The sequence below is a fragment of the Haplochromis burtoni genome, unplaced genomic scaffold, assembly GCF_018398535.1.
Source record: "Haplochromis burtoni strain Fernald_Lab_line unplaced genomic scaffold, NCSU_Asbu1 Contig_13, whole genome shotgun sequence".
Classification (NCBI taxonomy): domain Eukaryota; kingdom Metazoa; phylum Chordata; class Actinopteri; order Cichliformes; family Cichlidae; genus Haplochromis; species Haplochromis burtoni.
The window spans coordinates 3,573,185-3,587,524 of record NW_024582374.1 but is presented as its reverse complement, the minus strand read 5'-3'; the positions used below and the strand labels follow the sequence as shown (position 1 = coordinate 3,587,524).

General features: G+C 41.1%; 2 protein-coding genes across 7 annotated transcripts; both read left to right on the top strand.

Moving 5' to 3' along the window:
- Positions 1–730: 730 nt before the first annotated feature.
- On the top strand, positions 731–3,977 carry LOC102299910 (cytochrome b-c1 complex subunit 10). The gene is made up of 3 exons (XM_005932423.2): positions 731–1,297; positions 3,176–3,307; positions 3,736–3,977. The coding sequence occupies exons 1-2, from the start codon at positions 1,155–1,157 to the stop codon at positions 3,294–3,296; spliced, it is 264 nt and encodes an 87-aa protein (XP_005932485.1). The 5' UTR covers positions 731–1,154; the 3' UTR covers positions 3,297–3,307; positions 3,736–3,977.
- A 153-nt stretch (positions 3,978–4,130) lies between these two features.
- mbd3b (methyl-CpG binding domain protein 3b) lies at positions 4,131–14,235 on the top strand. Of its 6 annotated transcripts, none has more exons than XM_005932420.2 (8): positions 4,131–4,325; positions 7,970–8,038; positions 8,608–8,767; positions 9,782–9,919; positions 10,152–10,242; positions 10,421–10,598; positions 11,637–11,789; positions 13,112–14,235. In XM_005932420.2, exons 1-7 carry the CDS (start codon positions 4,312–4,314, stop codon positions 11,782–11,784), a joined length of 798 nt encoding a protein of 265 aa, XP_005932482.1. In that variant the 5' UTR covers positions 4,131–4,311; the 3' UTR covers positions 11,785–11,789; positions 13,112–14,235. The 6 variants fall into 6 exon arrangements, with proteins under 6 accessions (XP_005932482.1, XP_005932483.1, XP_005932484.1 ...); XM_005932421.3 differs by having other exon boundaries at positions 4,132–4,325; positions 7,973–8,038; XM_014336851.2 differs by lacking the exon at positions 4,131–4,325 and adding an exon at positions 7,013–7,629 and having other exon boundaries at positions 7,973–8,038.
- Positions 14,236–14,340: the final 105 nt, after the last annotated feature.

Here is a 14,340-nt window from a genome sequence, read left to right as displayed (position 1 = left end):
GGTCCTGAGTTTTCTGTCTGTCCTGTATTGCTAAAGCGTGGCAGGGTTCAAGAGGTGCTGCTTCTGACTCTGCTTGTCTGCCTTTGATGCACAGAAACCTGTTTCGGTATGTGCTGCATGGTGTCGGCGTGGACAGTTTATTTTCAGGTGTAAAGACTTTCTGCATTGTGGTGTCCAAGCCCTTCGCTGCAGTGACTTTAAGTATGTGTCGTCACTAGTGACAATTTTAAACCCCAACCTTTCACTCTTCCAGCTCTTTGATGGTGTTGATGGAAACTCTTGGGACATCCTTGATCACTTAAGTCAAAAAGTTGTGTTTTGAAGTTTTGTCTATTGTCACATGATCAATCTGTGTACTGGATACTGCGATGGCAATTCCAAGAAAAGAATCGGATTAGATGTAAATTAGTATTCCCTGGACTGGACTTCTGTGGCGGGGGGAGCTTTTTCTTTCTTGTTTGAAGTCTTGATATAGACACAGTTTGAAATCTGACAAACAAACAGCCACCCCAGTCACTGCAGGAGCTTGTAAATGTTTCAGCTGATGGGCTTGGACTTGTTTTGTTCACACGAGAGCATAATTAAAAACTTTCTTTCGACAGTTTTGTCACATCTTTGTTGAAATAAAAGGGGGTTGGACCATTGAGTGTTAACGACATTCACAGGCACAGAGCTTGACATCTTGGAGCGAGGACACTGTTGACTGCTGGTCCTCAGAGCGCCTGACTCAGCCTGTCTCTCTCTTACATATATATATATATTTACATATTTAAATATATATAGTTGAGAACTGTCCTGTAAATAACAGTAATGTAGCAATAAATGTGCCATTTTAATAACAGATTATACCTTTTCCAATGTCTGGCTTTTGAATATTGTATACATTTAAAAAAAAAAAAAAGAAAAATAAAATAAAGGAAACCATTGTAATAAAGGGTTAAATTAATTTGTCCATATTTTCTATTGCCAATATTCGGACAGGGTAAAAACTCACTCGAGCGCCATCAGAATGCAACAAAGGCGCCACGTTAAAGAGCAGATGTGAGCCGTTACTGGAGCTCTGAAGCCAACATGTTTAAACAGCCCTCTTTTGTAAACGCAGGTCTTTAAAATGGTGGCCTGAAACGACCCTGCACTGCTGCACGCAACCGCGGATGTGGTGGTTATTTTTAAACAGGCAGAAGAAGAGACAGCCCGGGGTCCTTCGCGACAAGAGCAACTACGAGAAGGTCACAATGGTTCAGAAAATATTAAATAAAATCATCGGAGCCAAGTACATAGGTATTGCGAGGACGTGGTAAGTTAAGAGGTGGAGCGGGTTTACGGGGGGTTGGTCCTGCTTTTTTCTTTTTTCTTTTTCCTTTGTGTGTCCTGCGTCACCCCTTTTAGCCTAGCTGGCTAGCTGTTTGTTACCATAGAGATGCTTTTTTTTTTTTTTTTTAAATGGCGAACTAAATGGCTGAGTGTTACAGCTGGGTTCGTTTACAGCTCAGTTAGTGATATGGGAGTCAAGGTTTATGTCTGTTATGCTATGATACATCCAGATCCTCCCAGTAAGAACAGAACCGCTCATACTGGCCTGATGGAAAATAGTGTACATGAGAATTATTATTATTATATTTTGTTATTTTTGCATCAGATGTAAGGATTTCCCAGTTTTTCATACTCTTAATTAAACCGGAATGTTTACAGTTACTGCTCGTTAACCATTTACAACATTAATATTATCCAGTTTGGATAACTAATAACAGGAAATCCTCACTCATTGTTTAGTAAAACTAGAGTCAAACTGATGTTTTTGTACCTGTATTAGAGGTAAAAGACTGATTATAGGCCATTAAGAGATTGTGTTTTCCAAAATATTGTTAGAAATGGTGTAACACAAGGTTTGGCCAGCAGGGCGGCGCCGCCTCCGTTGTTTCCAGCGTGCTTAGAGCTGCCTGCAGCACCTGCAGCAGAATGGCATTAGTAAGCTGCCTGCCCCCATCATTTTGCCTATTTGATATAATCTTAGTATATTGTATTTTTATTCATATATAAAACTTGGGAATGTTTTACTCCCTAACAAACTGTATCGCTCCAAATCATTAACACCTCTTTTTTTCTGCTAGTAAATCATTCCCTTTTATTCAGACAGGAGTTCCTCTTTCTTTGTCAGTGTGTGAGGTAGTCAGACTCGAACATCATGGAAGGTGGTAGAGAAGCAGACTCAGCAGACATTTCGAGTTTCCAGAGGTGAGCAATTTATTTATAGTGAACTCCATCCTACGTGAAACTTAACAAAACTTCCCCCCCCAAAGTAACCCAATTAACAAAACTCAAAAGTACATGGATTTCGTAACACAGCTCACCTCTCCTTCATCATCTGAGTCTGGCAGAGACTGACTATATATAGGGCCATCAATTTTCCTTCAATTAGTGATCTAAAACTCTACATAGTTGACTAAAAATGACAAAAAAAACTCCTCGCACTTCTAATTAGCACCTTTACACAACTAAACGGCTCTATTTACAGAAAAAAAGATTCAACAAATCCCTTCAGACCTTGAAACAAACAAAAGGAAGCATTTCTATGGTAAAAGAAACCCCTCCTTTTGGTTCAACCTGCTGATGTCATGAGTGGCATCATCAGCACTTTAAAATAAGGAAATGCTAGGTGGGCCTTTCCCCACACCTGACCTACATGAAGACTGAAAAGAAAGAACAAAGTAAGTATGAACAAATGACTTAACCTGTAACATAATAAAACATAAAGAAACATGTAACTGAGTATTTGCCTTAATTTGCAGAATGTGTGTTTTGCCAGCAACAGAATGCTTAACACAAACAAACCCGGGATAGTTAGTGCAGCAATGTTACTTTGACAAATAGCAAATAAATACAGAGACAGAATAATGTGCAAAAAAAGTCAGCACATCTGGGACAATTGCTCATCCACTTTGTCACACTGCATATCTTTTTGCAAGCAAATTTATTTGTATGGTCATCTAAATAAAAAATAAATAAATAATGATATATATATATAATAGTATCTATAAAAACGGCATCCAGTACAAAATAAATAACAGACTATTACTACCATGTCGTATGGTGACTGAGGGGTGTAATCTAAGCTGGCATTGAGGGTGTGGTTACATTTCTGTCTTATTCAGGAGTCCTGTTTTCTTCCTTCCAGGGTCCCAAACATGGTTGCCTGGGGAACAGTGGGCGGCGTGGCACTCATTCACTTCACAGATTGGCGATTAATCCTAGACTATGTGCCGTACGTTAGAGGGAAGTTCAAGACAGACGAGTAAACTCTTAACATGTGAGTGTGTTACAGGTGTATAAAGGCTGTGCAGATCATTCTGCTCTTCTTTTCCTGTTCACTGAAGTAATGTGCAAGAATAAAGGCTCCATGCTTCTGTATGATTAATGTTTGAAAATGATTTCGTTTTTCTTTTTTTATTATTATGAATAATGTGGCAATGTTTGGGTGTACTACAGATATTGTAGATAATATCTTTGATATCCATTCTGTCATTTTTGTACATGTGTTACTTGTTAAAACAGACCCTATTTAATAGTTGCAGCCCTTTGGAACCCTCGCCCTATCCCAACCTCTTTATCATGTCAGAAATCACTCACTTGTTGCATCAGGCAGAAGGTTTCCTAAGAGAGAAACAGGAGTTAGCCATTCAGCCTGACGTGTTCATGTACACTTTTCTAATAAACGGGCCGTGTGTCTGCCTGCAGGACCACAACGTTGGGATGGGCACTTTGGGTGGATTGCTTTCACACCTTGAGCTTTTGTGGGATGCCCTGTCTCAACAGTCAGTCACTGAGGGCTTGTTAGGAGTTTGGACTTCAAGATGCACTCTCTTTATAAACTGCTGTTTTTGATTCAGTGTTATTAAATGTGAATAAATGTAATTTACTCCCAGTATGTCTCCTTGTTCTCTAAATGTACAACTATTAAAATGCTTTGTTCAAACTTGTATGGTGAGAAATTTTCGTTTATTTACTTGCATTAAAATCAACTGGATGTTTTTATTTATTTATTTTATTTCATTTAGTAGCTGTCACAGCAAGCTTTTCTCGTGCTGTAAAAATAATTTAAAATTGCATATTAATTCGGCCTAACGAGCCCAGCAGCTCAACCAGAAGAGGCCAGTTTGAGCCAGACATTATGCTCTTTTTATCAGGCAGACTGCGAAATTTGCGTGGATAATGTCTTTCATTTCTAACATCGAAGGGGGAGGGGACTGAAAGAAGAGAGGGGAGAAGGGATTTAACATAGCGAGAGGGAGAAAACCAGATAGTGTCTTCAAGATGGATAAAAACGAGTAAGTACACGTAAAGGACAATAAAACCGCGAGCTGTGGGTGTAATTATGACTAGCGTTTGATGCGTTATTCGGAATATGTTCGGAAACTATGTTTGCCATCGATCAGGCAAATCCAACCGTCTAGTCTCCTCGCATTCTGCAAACATCCATGCACCGGCTTGAAGCCAGGCTGTCCGCGTCCCTGGAGCCTCGCAGCATGCTTTAATATCCCCGAGATTCACAGATAATACGGTTTAACCACGGAGGCAGGACTGCGTCGACACGGTGCTGTTTCGGCGCAGATTTTTAGCCGTGCAAAGTAGAAATAATGTTTCTTTTTCCTGCATTGTTCTTATAGAAACTAAGCGTGACGTGTAGTTGAAATGCTGTGCGGTACATCGGTGACATCTACTTTGTTCATTGATAAAAGCCGGCTCCGAGCCTGAATGACAACGGTCGGCATTGTCGTGGTGAAACGGCTCTCCACTTTCACGCAGTTCACACAGAAACCTGCGCATTTCGGTGAAGAAACCACAAATAAATGTGTTTATTTTGCGTATTTTGCTGGATTTAATTATTTAGCGCCGGTCGTGGTTGTTGTCAGCGCCGCTTCGTGCTTATTGTTTACGGTCTATTTGTAGCTGCAGCCTAATTTATGTTTCCCATAGATTAACGTTGCTCTGGTGTTATGACACTGACGTCAAGCTACGGGGACGTAGAACGCACAACTTCCTGTATGATCTGTCAAAATAAAAGCGTATACAGGGTCGCTTCAGTTCAAGAATTTGTAGGATTTAGCTGCATAACCCAAACTCTGGTATAACTAAGCACAGCAAGGGGGAGGCAGTCATACTATACTCAATCATAATATTATAATTATATATTTAATCGCATAACTGCATTCACATATTTGATAAAACATTGTTTTAATTCAACATGAACAATCACTCAAAAGCTGAAAAACGCTAAGTAGATCTCAATTTATTTATTTATTATTAAACCTTACATTTCAAAGTCAAGAATTTAACTACTCAAATGCATTCAAATAACTATTTTTCAGTATTAACTGTTTTTAATAGAATCAATAGAATATCTTTATTTGTCATTGTCTGGGTGTACGAGAATGTTTGGATCATCTCCCTGAGTAATGCATGCAATTAAGACACATCAATGTCTATAAAGTCTTGATTTATAAAACTAAGAAAAAATGAATGTGAATATTTAAATTAGAGGAAAAAGAACAAGAATAAATTAAAACACATGAACGTATCCGTTTTACGGTCTTTGGTGATATCATACACAAGCTTTGGGTTTAAACATGTGTAAGTTTGTTCTGTTTATATTCAAATATGAATTTGAAAATATTCATGTAATAAATAGTTTGAGAAGACTCATTACTCAACTGTTACTCAAATATTTAAGAAAATCTTTAAGATTAAGTGGTTTGTCACCCAAGTTTCAGATTTTAACATTACATACAAATTTGAGAGACAACCGAGTATAAAACATTAGGAAAATTAATGTGAATGTGAGAGCCCAAACTTAATACCAGTTCAGATAATTGAACTTCATATGTTCAGCTAAGAGATTACAGACAGGCAAAATACAACCTGAAGGGAACTCACTTTGCTATTTAAATGAAATCAATGGTGCCAGCTTTGTAGCCTGCACAACAAATCCAAGCATAAACAACTTATCTGAAACCATATCATGAACCATTATGAATAATAACCATAAACACACAGAACACTCATTTGTAAATAAGCCTGTGAGTTAAAGACAGCCTGGTGAGCTGATGATGACTTCCATTGAAACAGGTATGGTGGTAACCCAGTGTCCTCCTCAGTCATGCCACCACAGTTGATGCAGATGCTCTAAGTTACTATTGAACAAGTATTTAACACAGGCTGGTTGTTACTACAATAAATTGAAATTGTTTAATATTTTCATTAGCAAATCATAAGACTTAATTTACTTACAGTAGTAAAATTATTACCTTTTTGGATGGAAGGTTACTATAAGGTTATTATAGTTAATGAAATCTAACTAAAATAACAAAAAAAAAACCTCTGGCAGCTAACTTTACTAGAAATAAATGTGTAAAACTAAATACAAATAAAAAATGAGTATAATAACTCTTGCGTGTACTGCCATGTAACTATGTTACAATGCATGTTTTAACACTGACCTCTTCAGGGGTCAGTATAGAGCACGGTTACTTAACATTGTGGACCACATGGATCTCACTTTGATCTTAAGTGGGCCGGACCGGTGAAACTGCCCTTTTCGTCAGTGTAAATAAATGTAACTACTTATTGGAGAAATATGATAATGTAACAAAAAGAAACGTCTCAGTTTATCCACGTGTTACTTTGTTAAACGTGTTAATCATTTAGCGTGACTGTGTAAAATTAATGTGTAAAATTACAGGCAGCTCATTAGCCAGAATGTCCTGCAATAACAAAACAGAAAGTTACTATAATTCACAGAAAATGTCCTTTTTTGGACTGATTGTTAAAAAAAGGAAATTTTATGTTTTGAATTATTTATCTATCACTTAATTGCTTGTAGTATGTATGGCCTCAAGGAGTGCTTCATCAGCAAAAAAAAAAAAAAAATCTGCAAATCTTGCATAAAAAAACTTTCAAAAGTCCAAAGTCTTCCTGCACATTTTCCAAAGCCGTCAAGTGGGCCGGATTGGAGTCTTTGCTGGGCTGAATCTGGCCCCCGGGCCTTACATTTGACCCTCCAGGTTTAGGAGGATTATTTTCCCCTTTTTAAACATCAGTAATATCTTCCTTTCCCCCGGTCGCTTGCTCTACTTTACCCAAGAATCAGCTCACGCTTCGATAAGGACGTGCTTTTCTACCGAAATCCGAACGCACTAGCTTCCTGTTTGTGTCGCGACGCTTTGACGTATCTGTCCTGTTTTCCTTGCGGATGTAGCCCTCGTGCCCCGGAGAGACAGTCAGGTAGTGATGTGGCTGAGGTCCGCGGCGGAGCGATCTGCGCGACGACAAAGAGCCGAGATGTTCGCGCAGAGATCTACTCCAGAGGACGCGCGTAGTAACATGGTCGAAACAAAAGCGTGAGACGCCATAGGCCTGCCGTCCCAACAACATTATATACAAATATACATCGGCACATTTCCTAAAAGCCACTGTGGTCATCTGGAGTAAGTTTGAGTGGATTTAGAGATTACTCGCGTGGGAAATGGAGAAGAAAAGGTGGGATTGCACTGCTCTCCCCAAAGGCTGGAAAATGGAAGAAGTGACCAGAAAGTCCGGTTTGTCAGCTGGAAAGAGCGATGTCTATTATTTTAGGTACTGCACGAGCTAAGGGCTTGTAACAAAAACAAAACTTAGAAGTTGCACGAGACACCGAGTGTGCGGACGGAAGCGGGGCAGGAGTGTGTTCGGTGTCGATGTAAAGTTTGGGAATGGGAGGGAAGGAGGGGGGCTCTGTTTGCCGCACGACAACAACAAGGCCAGCCGGGCCAAGTCCTCAACAACTGTTGGGACTGCAAGGAGTGTGTGCAGGCTAGCAGCAGCTCCTCATACCTGCCAAGGTGTTGAGATAAATAAAGCTCCGTGTAATCTCCGCTAATGACCTTTTATTTCCCAGTGAAGTGAATCAACAAACCTCAGATTTGTTCTCGTTTAGCAGAGGAGAAGAGCAAGATGAGGAACAGAGGCAAGAGAGGGGGGAGGCGGGTCGGTTGTATAGTTTGTGGTAGGCTAAATGTACAATCCTACTGGTGTTCACTGTGGTGTGTGATGTTAGATGCATTTGCATGAGTTACTCTAGCACGTATCCACCCACAGTTGTTCCTTTGTTTGGTCATCTTTCAGGCTCAAGATGATGCTGCTGCTGCTCCCAGCAGCGGAGCTCTAATGTTTCCACCCTGAAACATTTGACTAGTTTTAGTTTTGCCATGTTCACATTGTGATCACTGATGGAGGAGGGTGGGGTGTAGTTACACATGTTCAGTATATATTTTCATATGTGCCCATTTTTCCTGAGACGTGTGCAGCTTGTTGGTAGGTGACAGAGCCAAGGTGGAGTCTGCATCCATTTCACAAAGTGCTCATCCGCTCATTTGGATGTCTCCTGCTTCTCTTTGTTGCTGTTGACTTGTTGCATGTTGTCGTCTGTGTGTTACACTTTTCTGTGTCGTCTCTGTGTGTTTTTTGTCTTTCGTGTTTTCAGTCTCGGTGTGACCTTTGTTTTTGCTGAGAGGCAGTGCTAACCTTTTTTTTTTTTTTTCTTCCCCCGCCTCATCTCTGCGTCTTCCTCGTTAGTCCATCTGGGAAGAAGTTTCGGAGCAAGCCTCAGCTGGCCCGTTACCTTGGTAACCAGATGGACCTCAGCTCTTTTGATTTCCGCACGGGGAAGATGCTGATGAGCAAGCTGAACAAGAATCGCCAGAGACTGCGATACGATAACAACAGCCAGAACAAGGTGACACAGTTGGCCTCGTGAAAATCAGCCGCTTGACCTCAGTGCTAAAGCGGGCTCCAGAATTGTGTTCTATTTACTGTCTGCCCTTTTATCTGCATGCCAGAATCCCGAGTGTGAAGTCTGTGATCTAAGTGGAGGAAGGACGCATGCAGCCACTGCTTTGTAAAGTTAATCTCTTTTGCGGATTATATGTTGCTCGTCTCGATAAACAGATTGGATCAGTAGCTCTAAGGAGTGTACAAGCAAGATTAACAGTGTAGCTGTGTAGACTGAGCTTAAAGCAAGACTCAGAGATGTTTCTGTTAACCTGCATCGATCACTGTGGTAACAGGTTAGCTGTGCGGCCCACACTTTCTGTGGGTCGCACAGCTAACCGCTCCAGATAAGGTGATGGCGAGGAGTTTCTCGAAATATTCTCCTGACAGTTCGGTCTGGAGTGATGCAGAACGAATGCATTATGATCAAACCTGCGGAAAAGTCACATTTTAGTAATGTACCCAACAAAACTGTGCAGTTAGAGTGGACAAACTGTTGAATGATGGTGAGATTACATGATTACATTTTTATGATCTGAGCTAGAGTCTGACGTCCACTGCTCGCAACACAGCTCAGGAAACTGATTAGTGCTTCTTTGGTGGATACAACATGTAAGATTAAATCAGAAATGAGGGATGTGCTGAGTGCAGATACAGATCGGAGAGAATGAGATGAAACATAGTTTGTGGTACAAGTTCAAATTTAATTACAGCTTAGAGAGTAAAATGTTATTTGCAGGCAAGTCATTCAAGCTATGGGCGACCGTGACGAGCTACATGCGATCACAACCATCAGTTGGAGGTTTTTGGTTCAGCACGCTCTTCTTCATGACTGATTTCCCCCAGCGACCGTTTGCCATCACCAAGCAGCGGCTGACCGGTCTCTGAGCCTATGAAGCAGAGGCTTTAGCTCTCTAGTTGAATGAGACGGATCCTGTTTCTCTTGTCCTTCTCATCCTCTCTTGATATTTTTGTTAAGGGTAAACCTGACCTGAACACATCACTCCCAGTCAGACAGACGGCCTCCATCTTTAAGCAGCCCGTTACCAAGGTTACCAACCATCCCAACAACAAAGTGAAGACGGACCCTCAGAAAGCCGTTGACCAGCCCAGACAGGTGAATAAACTGTTACTGTGACAATAAGCCAGAGAAATCAGGAGGCCTGTAATCTGATACTGTAATTTAAAGGATCAGATAATGAAGAGTGTGTGTAGCTAGGAAACTGGACAGACCAGTATTGCTTGAATACTGGTGGATGGGGGGGGGGGGTTTACTGCATTCGTAGGAACAATGTATTTCTGTTGAGAACTGCCTGCAGCTGAAACATTCTTCCTTATTTTGTTCACAGTTATTCTGGGAGAAGAAACTCAGTGGTCTGAATGCTTATGACATTGCAGAGGAGCTGGTGAAAACAATGGAACTGCCTAAAGGCCTGCAAGGTAAAACTTCATCAGCCTCACCAAGCACTTTATGTCCTAAAATGACATTTTGGTATTTCCTCTAAGAGCAGTTTTCGACTGAGCTCAGTAACTGCTAAACTTTGATAAAATATAAATAAACATGGGTGTAGTTAACAGTTTCTGGAAAGTGTTTGGTAACCACATGCTGGTCCCACAGGTGTCGGTCCAGGTTGCACAGATAAAACTCTCCTGTCGGCGATTGCCAGCGCTCTGCACACGAGCGCTGCTCCAATCACCGGGCAGCTGTCCGCCGCTGTGGAGAAGAACCCGGGAGTCTGGCTCAACACTGCGCAGCCACTGTGCAAGGCCTTCATAGTCACTGATGAAGACATCCGGTGGGTTTCTTAAAACAGTCTACATGTGTTTTGGGTTTTCAGAAAAAAAAAATCTACTCATGTTTACCTGAGCCTGTGATTTTCAGTTCCAGGAAGTAAGACCTCCAGTAGTGGAGTAAAATTGAACTGAATTCAATTTTATTTATACAGCACCAAATGACAACAACTGTCGCCTCAAAGCACTTTGTATTGTAAGGTAGACCCTACAATAATATATACAGAGAAAACCCAATAATCATATGACCCCCTATGAGCAAGCACTTTGGTAACAGTGGGAAGGAAAAACTCCCTTTTAACAGGAAGAAACCTCCGGCAGAACCAGGCTCAGGGAGGGGCGGAGCCATCTGCTGTGACCAGTTGGGGTGAGAGAAGGAAGACGGGATTAAAAAACATGCTGTGGAAGAGAGACAGAGATTAATAACAAGTATGATTCAGTGCAGAGAGGTCTATTAACACATAGTGAGTGAAGAAGAAACACTCAATGCATCATGGGAATCCCCCAGCAGCCTATGCCTACAGCAACATAACTAAGGGAGGATTCAGCGTGACCTGATCCAGCCCTAACTATATGCTTTAGCAAAAAGGAAAGTTTGAAGCCTGTCTGTTTCCTGAATCCAAACTGGAAGCTGGTTCCATAGAAGAGGGAACTGAAAACTGAAGGCTGTTTCCCATTGTACTTTTAAATACTCTAGGAACACCAAGTAAGCCTGCAGTGCGAGAGCGAAGTGCTCTAATGCTGTGATATGGTACTATAAGGTCATTAAGCTAAAGAGAGATGCAACAGGTATCGATTCTTTCTATCCCAAATTTAAATGCATTAGAAAAATGGGGCTATTTGCCAAATGCAAAGTAAGCTTGCCTTTTTTCTGTTATCTCTGATTAGCTCAATTCCAGTATTCTTCTGGTCAGCGTTCCTCAACCCATAGCAAGTGACCAGTGATCTCTGTAAAGACACCATCTGCTCTTTGTTGGTTTAATGGCTGTTATGGCCAGATGTAACTGCCAACTGTAACAGCTTCCTGTTGTGTTTACGTGTAGGAAGCAGGAGGAGCTGGTGTACAGCGTGAGGAAGCGGCTGGAAGAGGCACTCATGGCCGATATGTTGGCCCACGTCGAGGAGGCTGCCAATGAAGGAGAGGCTTTAAAGGAAGAGGGCAATGGCAGTGAAGACATGGAGAGTGTATAGCACAGGTTGGTGGAAACACTGAAGTGACAGTTTACTCAAAGATTAGATTTATGTGTTTAAACTCTGTATCACTGTTTATCTGTCCAGGCTTATTTTGTCCAATTGTGTGAATATTGGTTGTAGATACATCACACTTGTCTTTTATAATAAAGGTAGATAACACTAATCTGCAGAATGAAAATAGTTCCTGGATGAATCCGGTCACAACAACGTTTTTGAGTCGTGACATATGCGGTGTACTTTGTGCACCACACATTTAGTGCTAAGTAGACACAACACTGTTCAAGATGGGGAAGAGAGACGGATCCCCGGGAGGGTCACATCAGGGCAGGTATCTGGTGTAAAAACCCGCTAAATCAAATATACGCATTAATGGGGGTGACCCCTGGATGAATAAGTGAGCGCCTGGAAAAAAGCTTGAATTCAGTTACCAGTCTTAGTTGATTTAGTGGATAATGTGAGGAATTTGTATTCATTATTGGATTAGTTCCTACAGTTTGTGTACTCTGCATGTCTGTGTCTGTCATGGCTGACCACAGTAAAGTGTTGAGCTCAAATCTGCTGCACACACCTGGTATTTAAGCAGATAACGGTCAGATCATGCTGTCACCATAAACAAACCATTCTGGAATTCATTTGGATCAGAGACCCTCCAAAGGGTCCATGCCTGGTTGCTTCGGTTCTCACCGGAGTGTTTGCATCTTTACAAAAAAATAAAAGAGGTTTGATTTAAACGGACACAAGTGTTAGGAAGTGTTAGAAAGTAACCAGCGTAAGTACCCAGAAGACATGCCAGAGATAAGAAAATGTAAATGTGTATGATTGAAATGCGTTAGCGCCAGCATCTCCAGAACAGGGCAGCTTGCAACAGGACATTCTAGCTCACGGTGTGTCAGCAATAAGTTGAAATCACGTCTGCTTAATATTAATTTTATGTCTTTTTAAGGTTATCGGGGGGGCTCGCCGCAACATTCCCAGTTTCTATTTTAGCCCATTGGGAAAATTAATTACCCACCGCTGTTCTAGGTGGATGAGCAGCATTAAAGCCAGAGGTGGGAAAAACGTGTATAAATGTAATATACTGGGGTTACCTGTCTCTTTTATAGGCCTGTAAGATAAATGTGGGGGAGAAAATCCACAAAAAACGAGTGGAACAAAAGCTTTGACGCGTTCTGCAGTTTGTTTTTTTTTGTTGCAAACCCAGAACCGTTTCTCAGTGATGATCCAAATCATTCCTGTTCTGTAACTTAGTGCAGTCATTACACTACACTGTATAAAATATCACCTGTGCAGTAAATCGATTTGCTAATATTTTTTTCTTTTGTAGGTTTTTGCAAAGTCCAGATGGAGTCGCTCCACGCCTACATCTACGACCATGAACAGTAGGATTCCCCATTCCAGTCCAGCTCTGAAGAACCTAAACCTAAGCCCGACTTATTCCAGTACGACCTAAAGAGCCCTTTTCCCTTCGCCTGACCCCAGAAACAAGTCTCAAATGCATCCGTTCATCAATAACTCCACTGGATGGACTCCTCGGCCGTATTTTAGAGCCCACGTGATTGTTATTGAGGAAATGAAAATAAATAAATAAATGAAATCAAATGAACTTTCGAATACTAAAATAATAACTTATCTAAATCGTGGCAAATTCAGTGTTCGGTGATAAGTGTGTTTTCTACTAAAAAGCTTTGAATGAGTATGTATTTTTTGTGACAATCACGTCAAATCTGAACAAAACTCGATTTGTTCCGGGCAGATTGGAAGTGAATGTTTTTGTACGTTTGCCATCTCTCTTTCTTGAATTTGTACGATACACTCCTGACGCAGCACACGCACAGCTCGTCCTTACGGTTTAGTTTGTGTCCGTTGGAACGGGCAGAGTCCAGTTTTTGTTGTCATTTTGAGAAAACATCTTCTGCGCCAGCTGCATTGTGCTGAGTCCCGTTCAGTATTGACCAAAGAGGAGGCAGTCGTTCTGAAAGGCGTTTTAGGTTTTTGGCTTTGAGGTGAAAAGAGCGCACGACGGGACTGTGGGCGAGAAATGACGCGAGACCTCTTTCCGTTGTACACTTATTACTGTTTTAACTCTCATCATCGTTATAGGTGCTTACTGATGTTGTGAGACGCTGCTTATTCAAAGCTTTGTTACGATCACGGCTTCAGTTCGTGTATTTTCTTTTTAAAAATAATTCTAATGTGTCAATGTTACCACACAATACGCTGCCTCCTCTGAAACACACGCACAGAATTGGGTAGAAAGCAAATTAGCTGAATTTTAGACTCACTGTCTTTTCATTGTATCACGCGAGCGGTAATATTTTGTATTTTTTAATCCCCAGTGAATAATGCGTCCCGCTGAAATCATGAAATTCCCTATAAAACATCAGCAGGCTGTTTGCTGAGATGAATTTGATTGTATTGCTTATTAAAATGAGTCAGTATGTCACAAAATGTGCTGAGTGTTTTGGTTTTTTTATGCCTTCAATGATCACCTCTGGACAAATGTTTCACACTCGGCACATCCAATCACTGCATCTCCTCGCAGATTAACAGTTA

Bases quoted from the DNA above. Each gene is read 5' to 3' on its own strand.
- LOC102299910 (XM_005932423.2), top strand. From the start codon at position 1,155: ATGTGGTGGTTATTTTTAAACAGGCAGAAGAAGAGACAGCCCGGGGTC. The intron at 1,298-3,175 runs GTAAGTTAAGAG...TCTTCCTTCCAG, and splicing joins ATAGGTATTGCGAGGACGTG to GGTCCCAAACATGGTTGCCT.
- mbd3b (XM_005932418.3), top strand. From the start codon at position 7,520: ATGGAGAAGAAAAGGTGGGATTGCACTGCTCTCCCCAAAGGCTGGAAA. The intron at 8,039-8,607 runs GTAGGCTAAATG...CTTCCTCGTTAG, and splicing joins GGTCGGTTGTATAGTTTGTG to TCCATCTGGGAAGAAGTTTC. The intron at 9,920-10,151 runs GTGAATAAACTG...TTTTGTTCACAG, and splicing joins CCGTTGACCAGCCCAGACAG to TTATTCTGGGAGAAGAAACT.